The sequence below is a fragment of the Anser cygnoides genome, chromosome 3, assembly GCF_040182565.1.
Source record: "Anser cygnoides isolate HZ-2024a breed goose chromosome 3, Taihu_goose_T2T_genome, whole genome shotgun sequence".
NCBI lineage: Eukaryota > Metazoa > Chordata > Aves > Anseriformes > Anatidae > Anser > Anser cygnoides.
In genome coordinates, this window is record NC_089875.1 from 9,346,554 (window position 1) to 9,362,167 (window position 15,614).

General features: G+C 34.9%; 1 protein-coding gene across 24 annotated transcripts in view; it reads left to right on the forward strand.

Annotated features, from left to right (window-relative positions):
* Positions 1 to 15,614, forward strand: part of CCDC88A (coiled-coil domain containing 88A) — a 90,854-nt gene that overhangs the window by 46,429 nt on the left and 28,811 nt on the right. For 21 of the 24 annotated variants that reach the window (XM_066995391.1, XM_066995390.1, XM_066995405.1 and 18 more), the window contains exons 13-20: positions 707 to 851; positions 1,625 to 1,809; positions 4,721 to 4,858; positions 7,271 to 8,341; positions 8,857 to 8,984; positions 12,634 to 12,775; positions 13,482 to 13,658; positions 14,239 to 14,400. In XM_066995391.1, the coding sequence (XP_066851492.1) occupies positions 707 to 851; positions 1,625 to 1,809; positions 4,721 to 4,858; positions 7,271 to 8,341; positions 8,857 to 8,984; positions 12,634 to 12,775; positions 13,482 to 13,658; positions 14,239 to 14,400 (2,148 nt within the window). The remainder of the gene's footprint in view (positions 1 to 706; positions 852 to 1,624; positions 1,810 to 4,720; positions 4,859 to 7,270; positions 8,342 to 8,856; positions 8,985 to 12,633; positions 12,776 to 13,481; positions 13,659 to 14,238; positions 14,401 to 15,614) is intronic. The other 3 variants (XM_066995409.1, XM_066995393.1, XM_066995398.1) reach the window with 1 other exon arrangement.

Here is a 15,614-nt window from a genome sequence, read left to right on the forward strand (position 1 = left end):
ATTTTTCAGAATGTTTGTCCCAAAATAATTTGTGTTTTTAACACTTTCTTTCACCAGAAGTAAATATTGTAAAAGATAGGATTGTGATTTGCCAGTTTTGTGGGTGGGTGTTTATTTTTGTATGTTGTTGTAGTTGTTTTTAATAAGTTTTCCTTAAGGGTCAAGAGATTGCCACCCCCTATTTGCTTTCATCTTCTGAAAATTTTGAGATTTTTATAGCTGCAGTTAGTTCATGTAAAAGTAGCATGTATTGGGAGAGGGACTGGGAAAGAGTTGGATGAGACTCTTTCATTGTGGACCCAGTCCTGTTATAGCTTTTTGTATGATAGTAGTATTATGGTAGTCTAGAGAAGATTAAATTTTGTTTCTCTATATGTGCTTGTTTTTTGTGTGTGCTACCAAGCTGTGCTTATCATGTGTACTTTCTTTCCTAATATTCTGAGAGAAGTGAACTTTGAAAAAGACCAAACGGAGTCATATCCATAGGTTATGCTGAGAATAAGTTCTTCTCTGCATATTTTTCTTTAATGTTTGTCATGCTCCTGTTCTAGGTCCTCCATAATTTTGTCTTTTTTCCCTGTCTCACTGTGCATTAACAAATCAGAAGATGCACTTTGCATTTGTCTGTGGCATACTTGATAGTATAAAAAATTGTGCACGTTGAGACATAGCTTTTTCTAAAGTTACACATGAAATAATTTTTAAGGAGCGTGATATGGACAGAAAGAAGATTGAGGAACTCATGGAGGAAAATATGACTCTAGAAATGGCTCAGAAACAAAGTATGGATGAATCGTTGCATCTCGGCTGGGAACTTGAACAGATAAATAGGACTACTGAACTTTCTGAAGGTAAGCATAGTAATACTTGCAAACTGCTAAAAAGTGAAAAAAAATAAAGTTGGAAGTGGAGCAGTATTAGGAATTCACAGCTCCTGATCTCTATAGTACAGGATCTTTTGTCCTCTGGAGAAAGTTGGCAGTTTTGGGGTTGTTTCATTTCGGTTGTCATCTTTTTTGTTGTGGTTAGTTGGTTTTTGTTTGTTTGCTCAGTCATGTATGTCCATGGAGGTGGACCCTAAATTAAAAGTTTCTGTTCCTGTAACTCTTGTTCACTTCAGCAGAGATGTAAAACCCATAAATACCGTGGAGTTAAAATGGGTTGCCATTCAAGCATCTATACTCTGTAGTACAGATTGGGAATCTTCTTGCTTTACTATTCTCAAAGTTATGAAAGATTTGTTAAGGTTTCTCAGAGTAATTGTTTGCAGAAACATCTATGGAAAAAATTTTGATCCTTCCAGTATAGAATGCTTGGTCACAACTGGATTGCATACAAAGGATTTGAGGCAATTGGGGAAGATATCTTCAGCTGCAGGAAATCTCTGTCATGATTAGGAACTGTAGGATGTGTAGAACATTTATTTCTATGCATATGTAGTGTTATCTGTTGGGTAAGGAAAATGGGTCACTGATCCTAACTAGCCTTATTCAGCAGAAAAGCATTGGAGAATCATCATAGGCTTCTAAATCCCCTAACTCTAAAAACGCAAAGTCTGTCTGTGAAGAACTCCAGGTAATAATAAACTTAAATTACTTTTTTTTTTTTAATGGTGTTTTAATAGTGCCACAGAAATCACTTGGTCATGAAGTAAATGAACTGACATCAAGCAGATTACTGAAGTTGGAAATGGAAAACCAAAGTTTGCTGAAGACAGTGGAAGAATTACAAAATGCAGTGGGTTCTGTAGAAGACAGTAGTTCAAAGATTCTGAAAATGGAAAAGGAAAACCAAAGACTTAACAAAAAGGTACTCACCAGTGTATGTTTGAATTATCGTGTATTAGTTGCCTAATGTTGCTTGCTGTTTTATTTCTAACAGGTAACTTTATAAATTGCCATTATTTTGAATAAAGCAAATATTGCTAGTGTCTAAATAGTGTTATGGTGCTTATAAACTTAGAGTAAAAAAGAATACAACTTCTGCAGGAATGTTTTTCTATTTTTAATTGTTTTTCATTAATACATGATCACTTTATTCAGAAAGCGCTTTTATCAGTAAGGAAGAAAATCAATGTGTTAATGTAGGGACAGTGAATAATGAAAGTATTTTATGATGCTTGATAAAATTATTTTTAACTTTGTAATTATTAAGCAGGGGAAACTATGTTTACATAGAGATATCAGCCAGTATTCACCTATGCAGAAAATTTGGTCATGTTGTTGTTCGTTACTGAGAAAAGAGAGAAGATGGGCCAAGCAATTGAGCAAGTGAATGAAGAAAATTACTTAGATATATCTGTGCTAGTCTACACTATTTTACTCTACAAATCATATATCAGGTCGTATAATTCAGTCAATGATTATTATAGGGAATAAAAATTGGGAAAAAAAAAAAAAAGAGACTACAGTGGGGTGAAATGTCTAAAGTTTCTGAAATACCGATGTGTGGTGGTTTTACCGGACTGGGCAGCTGAACACCACAACTGCTCTCTCACTCTCCCTCCTTAGATGAGGAGGGGAAGAAGTAAAGGAAAGAACAACTCACGGGTTGAGATAAGGATGATTTAATTAAAGGAAAAAAGAAATAATTATTAAGGAAAGATTGTTATTAATTAAACAATTTAATTAAACAATTTAACTAAATTAACAATTTAACTAAAGGGGAAAAAAAGGGAAAGGGGAAAAGGGAGGGGGAAAGGGAAAACTAAACAAAACAAGTAAAGGCTATGTGGAAGTGCAGAAGAAAGAAACTACTCTCTACTTCCCACAAATGAGCGATGCTTGGCCACATCCTTGAAGCAGGGCCTCAACGCACGTAGCCGGTGTTCGGGAGGAGGACAGACGTTTTCACAATGAGAGCCCACCCCTCCCCTCTTCCTCCTTTTTCCACTTTTTATTGCTGAGTGTGACATCATATGGTATGGAATATCCCTTTGGTTGGTTTAGGTCAGCTGCCCTGGTGATGTTTCTTTTCTCACATCTTTGCCCACCCCTAGGGGGGTTAGAGAGAGTCCTGATGCTGTGCCAGCACTGCTCAGCAGTAGACACAACACTGGTGTGATACCAGTGCTGTTTTAGCTACAAGTGCAGAGCACAGCACTGTATGGGCTGCTGCAGGGAAAGTTAACATCCCAGCCCAACCCAGTACACGATGTCAGACATTAGATTATTGTTGAAGATAGAAGAGGTAATAATTTAAAAAAAATCCCTTCTCTATTTTATACTTCCATGCTATTTCTAATTTCTTAAAAATACATTTTTTTGCAGCAGCAGCCTATGTGCTGCTTTGAGATTTTGTACAATACAAGGAAGACAGTTAGGAGAGTACAAAAGAAGGGAACAGGTTTAAGAAACAAGCAGTAGTAAGTCTTCATAATTGTCTGATACTGTTCTTACAACTTGGGATGTCTGGCAACATGTCCTTTTTCTCAGCTGACCCTACAAAACATTGTTCTGCATTGTGACTACTTCAGCAAAATGTGTGAAGTTGAACAAAATGTTTATTATGGATCTTCTGTGCATAGTCTGTTTCTATCTGGACATGCTTTCTCTTCAAGCAAACTGCTAATATAGAGTCTACACTACACTAAAATGAGCTAGACACAGTGACCGCAGGAACTCTACTCTGTGTCCAGTTGGCAGACAGACCAGCTGAGACAGTTGAGCAAGCTGTGGATAAATTTGGTTCCCACAGGGTGTCTGACTGCATCTCTGCCTAAGTGATTGAGCCAGTTCCTTCTCCGTTGCAAAAAATCAACGAAAGTGCCAATATCCCTGTAAAAGATGCATTGCTCTGTTAAGCAAGGGATCAGGACAATCTTAATTTTGGAGAGAGAGGGAAGTGGAAAACTGGTCAATCATCAGTGTTCTCAGCCGAAGTGAAACTATTCAGGTTCTGACTTAACTGATGTCATGCTTTTTGCCTACTTGCAACCAATAAATTCTTCTGTGGAATAACACATTCTATTCTGCCATCTTTCTGTCATTTTTATTTCTCACTATTTTTTACCAGCAAGTTAAGGTGTAACTCAGATAATTTCTTTCTGGAAATATTGTGCCCTGCTTGTAGTCTGATTTACGTCTGGACTCCTCTAGCATTGGGAAATGTGGAGCGTGGGTTGACATAGAATATAATCTTTCCAGCAGATGATTGTTTAATGTATATGTTGCTTCTAAGTTACTAATTTTGACTTAGATGTGACAGAAAAATCACACTTGGTGACTGTCACCTGCAAACAATTTTGCTGTCCGGTGACATTATGGGAGTTGTAACCATGTTACAAAATAAACCTGTGTATTGAAGTCATAAGTAATCATCATAAGTATCTCTTGAAGTGTTTAAGATGAAATAACATTCAGCTCAGCCCTTTTAAGTTGAAAGGGAGGTGGAGTAGCAGTATAAGCCTCACTGAAATATATTTTTTTTCTTTTTTAAAAGGGTGCTTGGGGAAATATCCAAAACCTAATAAAATCTGACCATTTTTTTTAAATGAAAAAGTCGCTTATAGATATATTTTTTCTAAACCAGGAGAGAAGATGCTGTTAGAAGTAATTTTTTCCTAAAAGAGATGAATTGTTTCAGAGAATAGAAGGTTTCATGTTATTCATTCCTTTAACTTGCTTTACTCATTGTTATAAGACTCCCTTCAACCCAGCTAAGAGTAACGCTATGATCATTTTCAAGTAGATTTTTAAAAAAATTATTTCTTTTCCTCTAGCTTGAAGGGCTAGAGAATGAAATTAGCCAAGAGAAACAAAGTCTGCAGAACAGTCAAAATTTGAGTAAAGATTTGATGAAGGAAAAAACACAGCTTGAAAAGACACTTGAGGCACTTCGAGAAAACTCAGAGCGACAAGTGAGTAACAGAATTAAGTGTTAATGCAGCATTGTATTGTTCTCCTTTTGTACTTCTCTATAGGCATAAAGGGATTGCAAATGTAGCAGATTTGCCAAAAGGACATACCTGCACCAAAACCGTTTGTATGAGACCTGCAGCCAGGGAGAGTCATGACTCATTTTAAGCAGAGGCTTTACTGTTAGTTTTAGAACTTTTTAGTGTTTAGTAATGCTTCTGTGGTTTTCATGGGCTATGCATTTGCTGTAGTTGCTTAGAGGTTGTAGCACAGCCAAAACAGAAAATTGGGAACTTTGGAGTTAGGCCAAACACCTCTCAGTGGAGGAAAACAAGTTCCAGGCAGCTGTTCAGTGTTTGAAGTAATGCTGGAGTACTACTGAGAACTACAGCAGCCTGTCCATTGAGGGGACGTGACAAAGACCAGTGTATCCAAGCTGGTTTGTTTGTTCTTCTGCTGTGCCACTTACCTTCAAAATTATCTGAGGCAGCTTCCTGACAGTCCTTTACGTTAGAATGTTTGCTAGGTGAGGCTTGCAGGTAGATGACAGAATTTGTTATTTTGATCGTCCAAAATAGGAATTTGTGTCTTTGTAAAAGATTTGGGCCGTATTTGGGAGGTACTAAATGTCACTGATGTCTGCACTCACTATATAACAAATATACTTTTAGAGCTTTTTCAGATTAGAAGTATATTTATCTTTTTATGAATTCTACTGATATTTCTTGATCAGATCAACAGTTTTTGGCTTAACTGAAAATATAAAAGTACACTATTTTGGAATACAGAATATTGTAAAAATTCTGAAAATTTGTGCAGGACCAATTTAATCAGAAAATCAAATTCCAGCCCTAACAACAACAAAAATGCTCATTATTGAAGCTTTACTTTCATTTAAAGACAAGTGGGGATAACTTGAAAGCAAAACTACCTTGTCTTGTTTAGATGTTCATTATTAAAATAATTGATTTAGACATTGTATTTGAAGTGTATTCCAGGGAAAAGGGACTAAAACTTTCTAGAATACTGTAATAGGTTGTAAATCCCAGTTCAACTATTAAAGATAAATGTGGTGTTTTCAATGTGTTGAAGTAGGACTGACACTTCAGTGGGGCTAATTCTATTTTAAAACTACGTACTTAGGAGCTGTGCTGAGTTAGCAGCATCTTTTGTGTCTTTTACAAATCCTATGCTGAAACTTTTTGGGAGGGACTCCCTAAAGTACATTTGATTTTTGTCAAAAACATGGAGGCATTGATCATGATATTTTTGTTAAGTTTGGATTATGGAAGCTGAATTCATAGAAAGTAATTATATATGTTCAGTAAGATAGCAATTTATGTAAAGAACCGTTAAAAAAAAAAGGGGGGGTTTAGACACCTTTTTAATAATTTTAGAACAGATAGCCATTTCCAGGATCCAAGTTGCAAATCCTGTTATTAATAGCTATATTCAGACTTAAATATGAAAGAACAGTCTATAATTTTCTCAGTCACTGTTTTTCATTGCAGCTAGCATTTTCACTTTTCTCCAAAGCAGTGTGTTGTTGAAATGCCCCTTATGATACATGATTTGTGTTTTCCTAAATATTGATCTAAACAGTTTTCTGCAATTTGTAGTCTGCCATTCAATACTCAAATCTAAGTAATTCAAATTGATATGAAGTAACTCAATAAAAATAAAATAAAAAATCAAGATACAAAAGCTACATTTGACCTTAAAGTAGATCTGGAAATATGTTTCCTAAGAAAATAATTCAGTCCTGTCAATGATTTACTTTCTTTGGAGGCTGTTTTGAAGCAGTATGTCCCTTTTTAACTGAAAAATGAATGAAGCTTTGTGTTTGTTCCCAAAATGTGATTTACTATGATCAGGATGCCTTCATATCCAACAGATCAGCGCTGTTTTTTCAAGTGAAATAAAAATAATACTTTTGGAGTTCTCTCACCTGCTTTCATCTCAAGTTTGGTTTAGAACTTGACTGCAGTTTTGTTTTTTGTTTACATGTTTCTAGGAGAGAGCTATCTGGAAATTACATAGTTTAAGGAAAATAAACTAGATCTGAATAAACACAAATGAAAAGGAAATGAAGCTAAGAAATAGATACAGCTTTATTCTGTTTTGTATTTTGTTAGTTTTATTTCTGTGTCATCTTCTGTCCAAGAGGAAGGTCTTTGAGGAGTCAAATTGACTTAGGATTTTACTGTCAAACTCTCACCTGGGTTCATATGCAGTGTTTGTAAGGCTGCAAATAAATATCAGTAGTGTAAGAAGAGAAAATCCTATTAAAAACCCTACAGTAAAAGGGAAATATGTTGTAATCTTAGTATCTTAGTAGCTTTCAGTTTATATATGGAATTGGTTATTTGTCGGCATGTTGCTTACTAGAGTTTACATTTTTTCCCCAAAATTAGATTAAGCTATTAGAACAAGAAAATGAACATTTGAATCAAACTGTAGCTTCTCTAAGACAACGCTCACAAATCAGTGCTGAAGCGAGAATGAAGGAAATTGAAAAAGAAAATAAAATTCTTCATGAGTCTATTAAAGAAACCAGTAGTAAGTTAAATAAGATTGAATTTGAGAAAAAACAAGTGAGAAAAGAACTGGAACATTATAAAGAGAAAGGGGAGAGAGCAGAAGAACTCGAGAATGAGCTGCATCATCTGGAGAAGGAAAATGAATTATTACAGAAAAAAATTACTAACTTAAAAATTACTTGTGAGAAGATAGAGGCCTTAGAACAAGAAAACTCAGACCTGGAGACGGAAAACAGAAAGCTGAAAAAGACTTTGGATAGCCTAAAAAATCTCTCTTTTCAATTAGAATCCTTGGAAAAGGAAAATTCACAACTTGATGAAGAAAACTTAGAATTAAGAAGAACAATTGAATCTTTGAAGTGTACAAGCATTAAGGTGGCACAACTACAATTGGAAAATAAGGAACTGGAGAGTGAAAAGGAACAACTTAAAAAAAGCCTTGAACTCATGAAAGCCTCATTTAAGAAAAGTGAACGCTTAGAAGTCAGCTACCAAGGTCTAGACACAGAAAACCAAAGGTTACAGAAAGCCCTTGAAAACAGCAATAAGAAAATTCAGCAACTAGAAAGTGAATTACAAGATTTAGAGTCTGAAAATCAGACTCTGCAGAAAAACTTAGAAGAGTTGAAAATCTCTAGTAAGCGCCTAGAGCAATTGGAAAAGGAGAATAAGTTGTTAGAACAAGAGACTTCTCAACTGGAAAAAGATAAGAAACAGTTAGAAAAAGAAAATAAAAGACTTCGACAACAAGCAGAAATTAAAGATAGTACTTTAGAAGAAAACAATGTAAAAATTAGCAATCTGGAAAAGGAAAATAAATCTCTATTTAAAGAAATAGTTGTATATAAGGAGTCATGCGTTCGCCTGAAAGAACTAGAAAAGGAAAATAAAGAACTTGTGAAAAGAGCTACTATTGATAAGAAAACCCTTGTCACTTTACGAGAGGTAAATAGAAAGTAGTTACCATTCTTAATGTAATCTGTATTTTGGGGGGGGAAAAAGGTATTATGCATTCATCTGTGTATGCTGTTAGTGTCTTCAGTGGTTACAGTAGGGATGGAGTTACATAATAATAAATACATAATAATAAATGCAGTCACATTACATTTAAATCTGTAAGGTTGCATACAGGCAGTCATGAAGCCTTTGTTAAATTAATGTTTTTCATATTCTTCATCTTAGTATTTGCTTTGGCTACAATGTTGCCCCTTGATCCCAATGATTGAGACCAAATTAGGGAAATTCTTCAGAAAGGAAAGGAGTAAAGAGCTACAGTGAAATCATACTTACGGTGACAATATAATGCCTGATGCTAGCTAAAAGCTAACACTTGGAAGGAAAGGAGAGTTAATGACAGTTAAATTTTAGATAGTAATAGAAGACTTGTACATAGGCAAAGAGAATTAAGACTGCATTATTATATTTGTATAATAACACTGCTTTTTTTTTTTCTGTGTAAGGACTTGGTGAGTGAAAAATTGAAGACCCAACAAATGAACAATGATCTAGAAAAGCTTGCCCATGAACTTGAAAAAATAGGCTTAAACAAGGAGCGTCTCTTGCATGATGAACAGAGTAGTGATGACAGGTGAGAATGTCAAGGCCTATCTACTCAACGAATAGTATAGAATTGAGGGTCTTTTATATTCATAAAGATAAAACAGTTTTACAGACTCTTATTGTGTATATGCTTTGGTTTTAATGCACTGTAATAAGCCAAAAATGGAACTTGAAATTCTTTTAAATTAATAAGGTAGCTGATGTGCTTTTGTGTTTTGTCTCTGGAAATGAATTACTACTTCTTACTACTAGGAATTTTCTTGAAGTGTGTCAGTAGATACAGTTAATATATAATCAAAACTTATGTTCTAGTTAGCAATGGAACAGTAGCAGTAAAAGAAAACAGGCCCGTAGTGAGGCTTATTTCTTTTTGACTGATAGAAACATTATTTACACTTTTGTCACATAATGGTTAGCTTAAACTCTCACTCTTTCCTTGATGCTATTTTCTTCTATTTTTTTCTACCAAAAAAGAAACTGCTTGTATTCCCTCTTATACACGCTGGGATGTATCCAATTCTTGAGTGTCTCCAAAACTTCATACTGGTTCTATCACTCTGCCACACCTGCCGGTATAAAGCAGCTGCTATCCTGACATCTGTTTGCTTTGCTGTATGTTGTGTTCTGTCTTATCCTGCAGGGATTTAGGGAAAAATTGTGACTGGAGAAAAGCAGATTAGTATGGGCTTCTAGCCAATCTTTCTTTCATGATGCTATTCAGTTGTGCCCTTTTTAAATAGGAGAAGGGGAAAAAAAAAACTGGCGTCATGATCTGTTATTACTACTGATTGTCATGAACATGTAGATTTATTTGGGGCCTACTATATCAAAAGAAAACCAGATTACATTTTTATTTTCCTTCAGTTTCCCTTTCTTGTTGCCAGAGCTGTGTTAGTGAGGTAGTGCCAAAATCCCGTATGGAGAATCTGTTGACACCTCTTGTTTTCTGCTGGGGTCTTCAATCTACCTTTCTCAGCTCACAGATGAGGAGTTGAAAAAAAGCCATCAGAGCTTTGACTAGTATGACTTCTTCTGGGGAAAAAATATTATTCTGTAGAGGTGCTTTTAGAAATTACACTCTGTGAAAAGATTTATGAATCTGCGTCTACATTTCAGGCAATGCTGTTAGTCTCTTACAAGTGCTTATACTTCTAAAGATTCAGATGTTGTGGGTTCACTTCTCATTGGTTAGTTGCTTTGGGATGTTATATTAATTACGACTTTGGGTCATGTAATGCTAGTGTTTCCATCACATTTTACAGAATGGTATTATTGGATCTATTAATTGTAATTCAGAAGAAAATTTGGAGTTGACATATCTCCATGGAATTGGGAGTTTTATTCAGGTTTAATTAAAATATAATCTGGAAATGAACTTCTGACATAGTTCTGGCACCTGTTGTGACCTCTTCCATTTCTGTGTGTGATTCCATGTTAGTCAAGAGTGGGAATTACACAAGTGAACAGTTTTCAATTGCCTCACTGCCTTTGGTGCTTTTTTCTCTCCAAGGAGTGCATTTTTTTTTCTGTGTATATATTGACTATTACCTGTTCTTGGCCTGTTTTCTGCTGGTCTTAGTTCACTTGTAACTTGGTACTGCTCAGCTGCACTGTTGTTAAGAACAGCTCGTGCTCAATTATTTGCAGATTGCCTTACAGTAGGAGATAATGCCTCTCTTGAAAAGAATTCATATCAGACTTGATTGTCAAGCACTGACCATGTGAAAGCACCACAGAAGCTGATGGAATATTTGATGATACAGGATATTTGGATGTCAGACTGAGTATGATGTCGTTGGTCAGGCTGATTGGTGGGAAGGTGTGCAGTAAGATTTATGTCTTGAATCTTACGTACCCAAAACATTACCTAAAGCCCACTTCTGAGCTCAGGCTTGTGACAAATAGTTTTAGATGTGAAGGAATTTGGGCTAAGCTACTGTTTTGAGACTCTTCTACAATCAAAATGTAGACTGACCTGTAACAACTGCATGTAGAGCTGGAGGATTGTGAGTGGGAAATACTTGTTTGAAAAGTGGAAAGGTTGATTGGTTTGAAATTGTGCTCTGTGACTATCTTGCCTTTCCAGTATTCTCAACTTTTCATAAATCCAAAAGGTGAGACATTAGCAATTATTTGATCAGGTCTGTAGAAAGCTAAGTTCGTTATTGCCAAAATCACTTCTTGGTGCATTTTTGGTCTGTCTCTCTCGTTTTGGTGACAAATTTAAAAAGCACCATTTCTCTCTCTCTGAGAGAAATAAAATTGAGAAGAATCTCCTCTTTGGTGGGGATTAAGCCAACCACTTTTGGTGAATTACCTTCAAGGTGTTTTCCATTTTGTCTTATCTTTCAAATGGCTGTTGTCCTTAGACAAACAGATTTGTGGATTCTGACCCCGAATTTAAAATGCCCAAGTCTTAATGGAATTAGAAAGTTTAACCATTTTTTGTAATCAGGTGTTTAAAAGGAAGATGGGGAATGGCTCTCTGCTATTAGTCTTTCCTTTTCTGCATAAGTGTATAACTTTGCAGTAACGAAACTTCTCATTTGCAGCTGAATATATGCTTCAGCTCAATAAGATAAAATGGTGTGTGTTCTACTGGTTGTAGAATGCCTGTATTTCTTAAGTCCCTGAAAATTGTTTTTCATACCCTAAAATCTAGAGTTCTCATACTACTACATAATGTTTTTGGACATCTTTCTACTTACCATTGGTCTTCTGCTCCAGTTCCTGCATAGATTTAATGCTATTGTCAGTTCAGGAGTCTCTTGCAATCTATTTTTTTCACTTAGCTGATAGATTCTTTGGCAATTGAGATTAGGAAGGGGAATATTTATGGCTTGTTTTATTTTATCCTACCGCAGGCAAAAGTGGGATGTTTTCCAAATTTTGAACACATGTACAGTGATGGTAGTGTTGAAAAGTGATTAATGATTGTAGCATTCTGAAGTAATTTTTTTTAAAGGACTAATAACGCATTAGAATATTGTACACTGACAGTTTCAGGAGATACTGTTTCGAAATAATATATTCTAAATCCTTATCACTTCTCTCCCAAATATGTGGTTTTGGTTTTCTATGTACCCTACAATATTGTAAATATGGTAAAAACTGGAATCATACACATCAGGAGTGGTAACAGTCTTAAAATCCCAGCAGCTGGGCTGAGTGAGCAATTCGCACACTTACGCATCAAATGAGTATGCACCTGCAAAGAACTGTGTTCTTCTCCTTCCCTAGTGCCTCCTCTATTTAAGCAGGCAGGAAATGGAAATTGATGAAAATCTTGCTCTCTGAATACTTCATATTCGAATTTAGTTCAGGTCCCTGCAGGATTCACTGGAGTGGAGCCAGAAGGAAGAGTGCTGTCATCACACACACGCTAATGATCCAAATAAAGCCAGCAGACTAGTGCTGTAGTTGAATGTTGCTTTTTATATATCTAATGTTTTCAAGAATGAAGGATTAAAAAATGTTTTGGATTGCTGCCTTCTGTTTGCTTTAGAAAAAGAACTTGGTATTAATACCAAGGTGTCTTCATGCTTTTGAATAGTCAGCATTCACGTGTTTTTCAATGTAGCTACAGGGCTGCTGTTTCAGAACTCTTTAAAATTTAAATACCTGAAATAATTTTCCAAAATACAATTTTTCTTTCTTTCTGGGATGTCGTTGATCAGTAGGTACAAGCTTCTGGAGTCAAAATTAGAATCCACACTTAAGAAGTCTCTTGAAATAAAAGAAGAAAAAATTGCTGCTTTGGAGGCTCGTTTAGAAGAATCAACAAATTTAAACCAGCAACTCCGTCAAGAGCTTAAAACAGTAAGGAGAATGACATATTTTTTTGTAAGATTAAATGATCCATTTATCAGCTATTGTTGTTTCTATACTTTGCTTGACCTTTTAGTTTAAGAAAGGAAAGGGAAGAGAAAAAAAAAGGGTGGGGGTGTTTTTAGAGTAATATAAGGCAGGACAAAAGTATGACTGCTTTTTAAAACTTCAGTAATATAGGCCTGGTGTTGAAATCACATGAAAAGGTGTGGCGGAGTTGATTCAGTGGTCATTGAATATGTCAGGTAGACTAATAATCTGGAGTTTATTTGATTGGGGAATGCCAAAAATAGTCATTTTTTAGTAAGTTACGTTTTCTGGTCTGCCTTGAGCAGCCTGAGTGGAGTGGTTAAAAAACCAAAAACAAACAAACAAAAAAAACAATCTCCTTGATTTGTTGAACTTTATAAAAGTTGGGGAGTTACAGTTGAAAGCACTAAAGTAAAATACAGAGTAGAGGTCTCTTTGTTGGTCTCGTAGTCATACCTGTCTTAAGTGTTTATTATAGTTAAGCTACAAGTATCCATATGTTATTTGTACATCAACTCATCAAACATATACAGAAAGCAAATTTACAAATACAGTAAGATATGTACGTATTGCACTTTCTGTTCTCTGAGAAGTGGTATGGTCATGTAATAGGATGTTGAAAATGGAAAATTTTAAACCTAATATAAGTTGTTCTAAATAATTTTAGGTGAAAAAGAACTACGAAGCCCTCAAGCAAAGACAAGAAGAGGAAAGGATGGTTCAGAATTCTCCTCCAAGAAGTGGAGAAGAAAATCAGTCTGTCAATAAGTGGGAGAAAGAAAATCAGGAAACTACTAGAGAATTACTGAAAGTTAAAGATAGATTAATAGAAGTGGAAAGGAATGTAAGATGTGCTTTTTCTATTATTCTGATTTTAAGTATTTGTTGTGAGCTGCTCCAGTAATACAAATGAGAATATTCTTAAGGAGGTGTGCAATTTATGACCTAGTTTATAGACTAAACATAATCTGTATAAAATAGTGTATGATACAGCTGGATTCTGCACTGACAGATGCCATAAAGCACTTGACTGGTATTTAAAAGGAAAAAATATAAACCTGGATTTGACTTTTTGAATCCACAGATACCTCACAAATCTCTCTTATATAATATTTGTTTACATTAGTCATTGAGATTTCTTTACTTTTCTTACATAGGTCTAATGTTATTTATGCATTTTTTAAATCTTAATCTATAGCAGTATCATTATATGTTACTTTGTTATATAAGGTGACACAGTTTGTTCTCTGGAAATACCTGTGAATATTTTAAATCCTTTCTCTCTACTGAGGCTAAAGCATAACGAATCATAGTATTATAAGTCATGCTGCTTTATTTGTTCTGGAAAAACAGTTCTATTTGAGGTTCAGTAAACAGCCATGAACTCAAATTTTCTTTTCTCTTTTTTTTTTTGTTGTTCAAAGAATGCTACACTGCAGGCAGAGAAACAAGCACTGAAAACACAATTAAAGCAGCTTGAAACACAGAATAGTAATCTGCAGGCTCAGATTCTTGCACTTCAGAGACAGACTGTTTCTCTACAAGAACAAAATACAACTTTACAAACTCAAAATGCCAAGCTTCAGGTAATATTACAATATTTTATTTTTAAATACAAAATTAATTTAAAAGTTTTTCAAGTGAAAGTTTTAAAGCTAACAGAAATGCTATAAATCATGTTTCGATTCTGGTACAGACATGAAAATGGAAGTAACATACAAATAATCTGCACTAGGAGCAGTCAAATAATATTTTGTGATGGCTGATAAAGAATAAAATTTCCAGAAGTTGCTTTTAATCATTTGTGTTTATCCTATTTAAACCCTTGACTTCATACTCAGGAGTAAAGAAGACTGTTACCCAGTTTTGTAAGATTTTTTTTTTTTTTTTTTTTTACTTCTAAGTTAGGTCAGGAAAGCAGTTAGCATCTCCAAAGAGGCTAATAAATCTATTTTGTCTATTTTTATAGATATAATAATAAATATATAAGTAAAAGTCATACCTAAAAGGAAAATCAAGATGTTAGTAAATACAGAGAATTTGCAAAAAGGTTTGAAAATTGCATAAAAATAAATATGCAAAGATGTAATTTAGATAATGCAGAGGTAGAAAAAAAGGTAATGAGCGGCCGTAGAAATTATAAAAATGTTTTCCTGCAGAGTCCTCCAGCCGTCGTGGCCAAAATTCATATATCATCCTTCATGCTTCCAACAGTGTTGTCAAATGCATATGTTTTTTTTTTCTTCTGATAAATGAAATATTCTTGTTAATGAATCAAATCCTTTTTGGAGCTGTAAGAATACTTAAAGGGGAGATACGAAATCCACAGTTCAGCACAAATAGTAAACAAAATGCCAAAAATGATGAAAAACAGACAGAAATCCATGAGTGAGGGAATCTTTAAAAGGGTGAACAAATAATGCATTTCATGAATGCCTCAAGTCATCTTTCTGTCTCTTGCTGGAAAGCAGAACCCAGTTGTACCACAGATGCACTTTCTATCTACCATGTTGAAATCTAATTAGTGCACAGTACTCCCCTTTGTGTCTGGCAAGCCTGTGAACAAAACAGAACATTTGTGCACATAGTGTGTCTCATCTAGTTGTTAAAAAATTAGTGGACATGGGCATCCTTGACTGTTCTAGACAGATGAGGGTATATATCTGGGGTTCAGAACTCTTTGAGTATTTTGTAATTATATTTGTCAAAATAGCAGGAATATCTTAGGCAGTTTGGTTTTTGCCTCATGGATTGTATAACAGCACAGGCCTTTCCTGTCTGATAAAGCTGGAGAATAAAA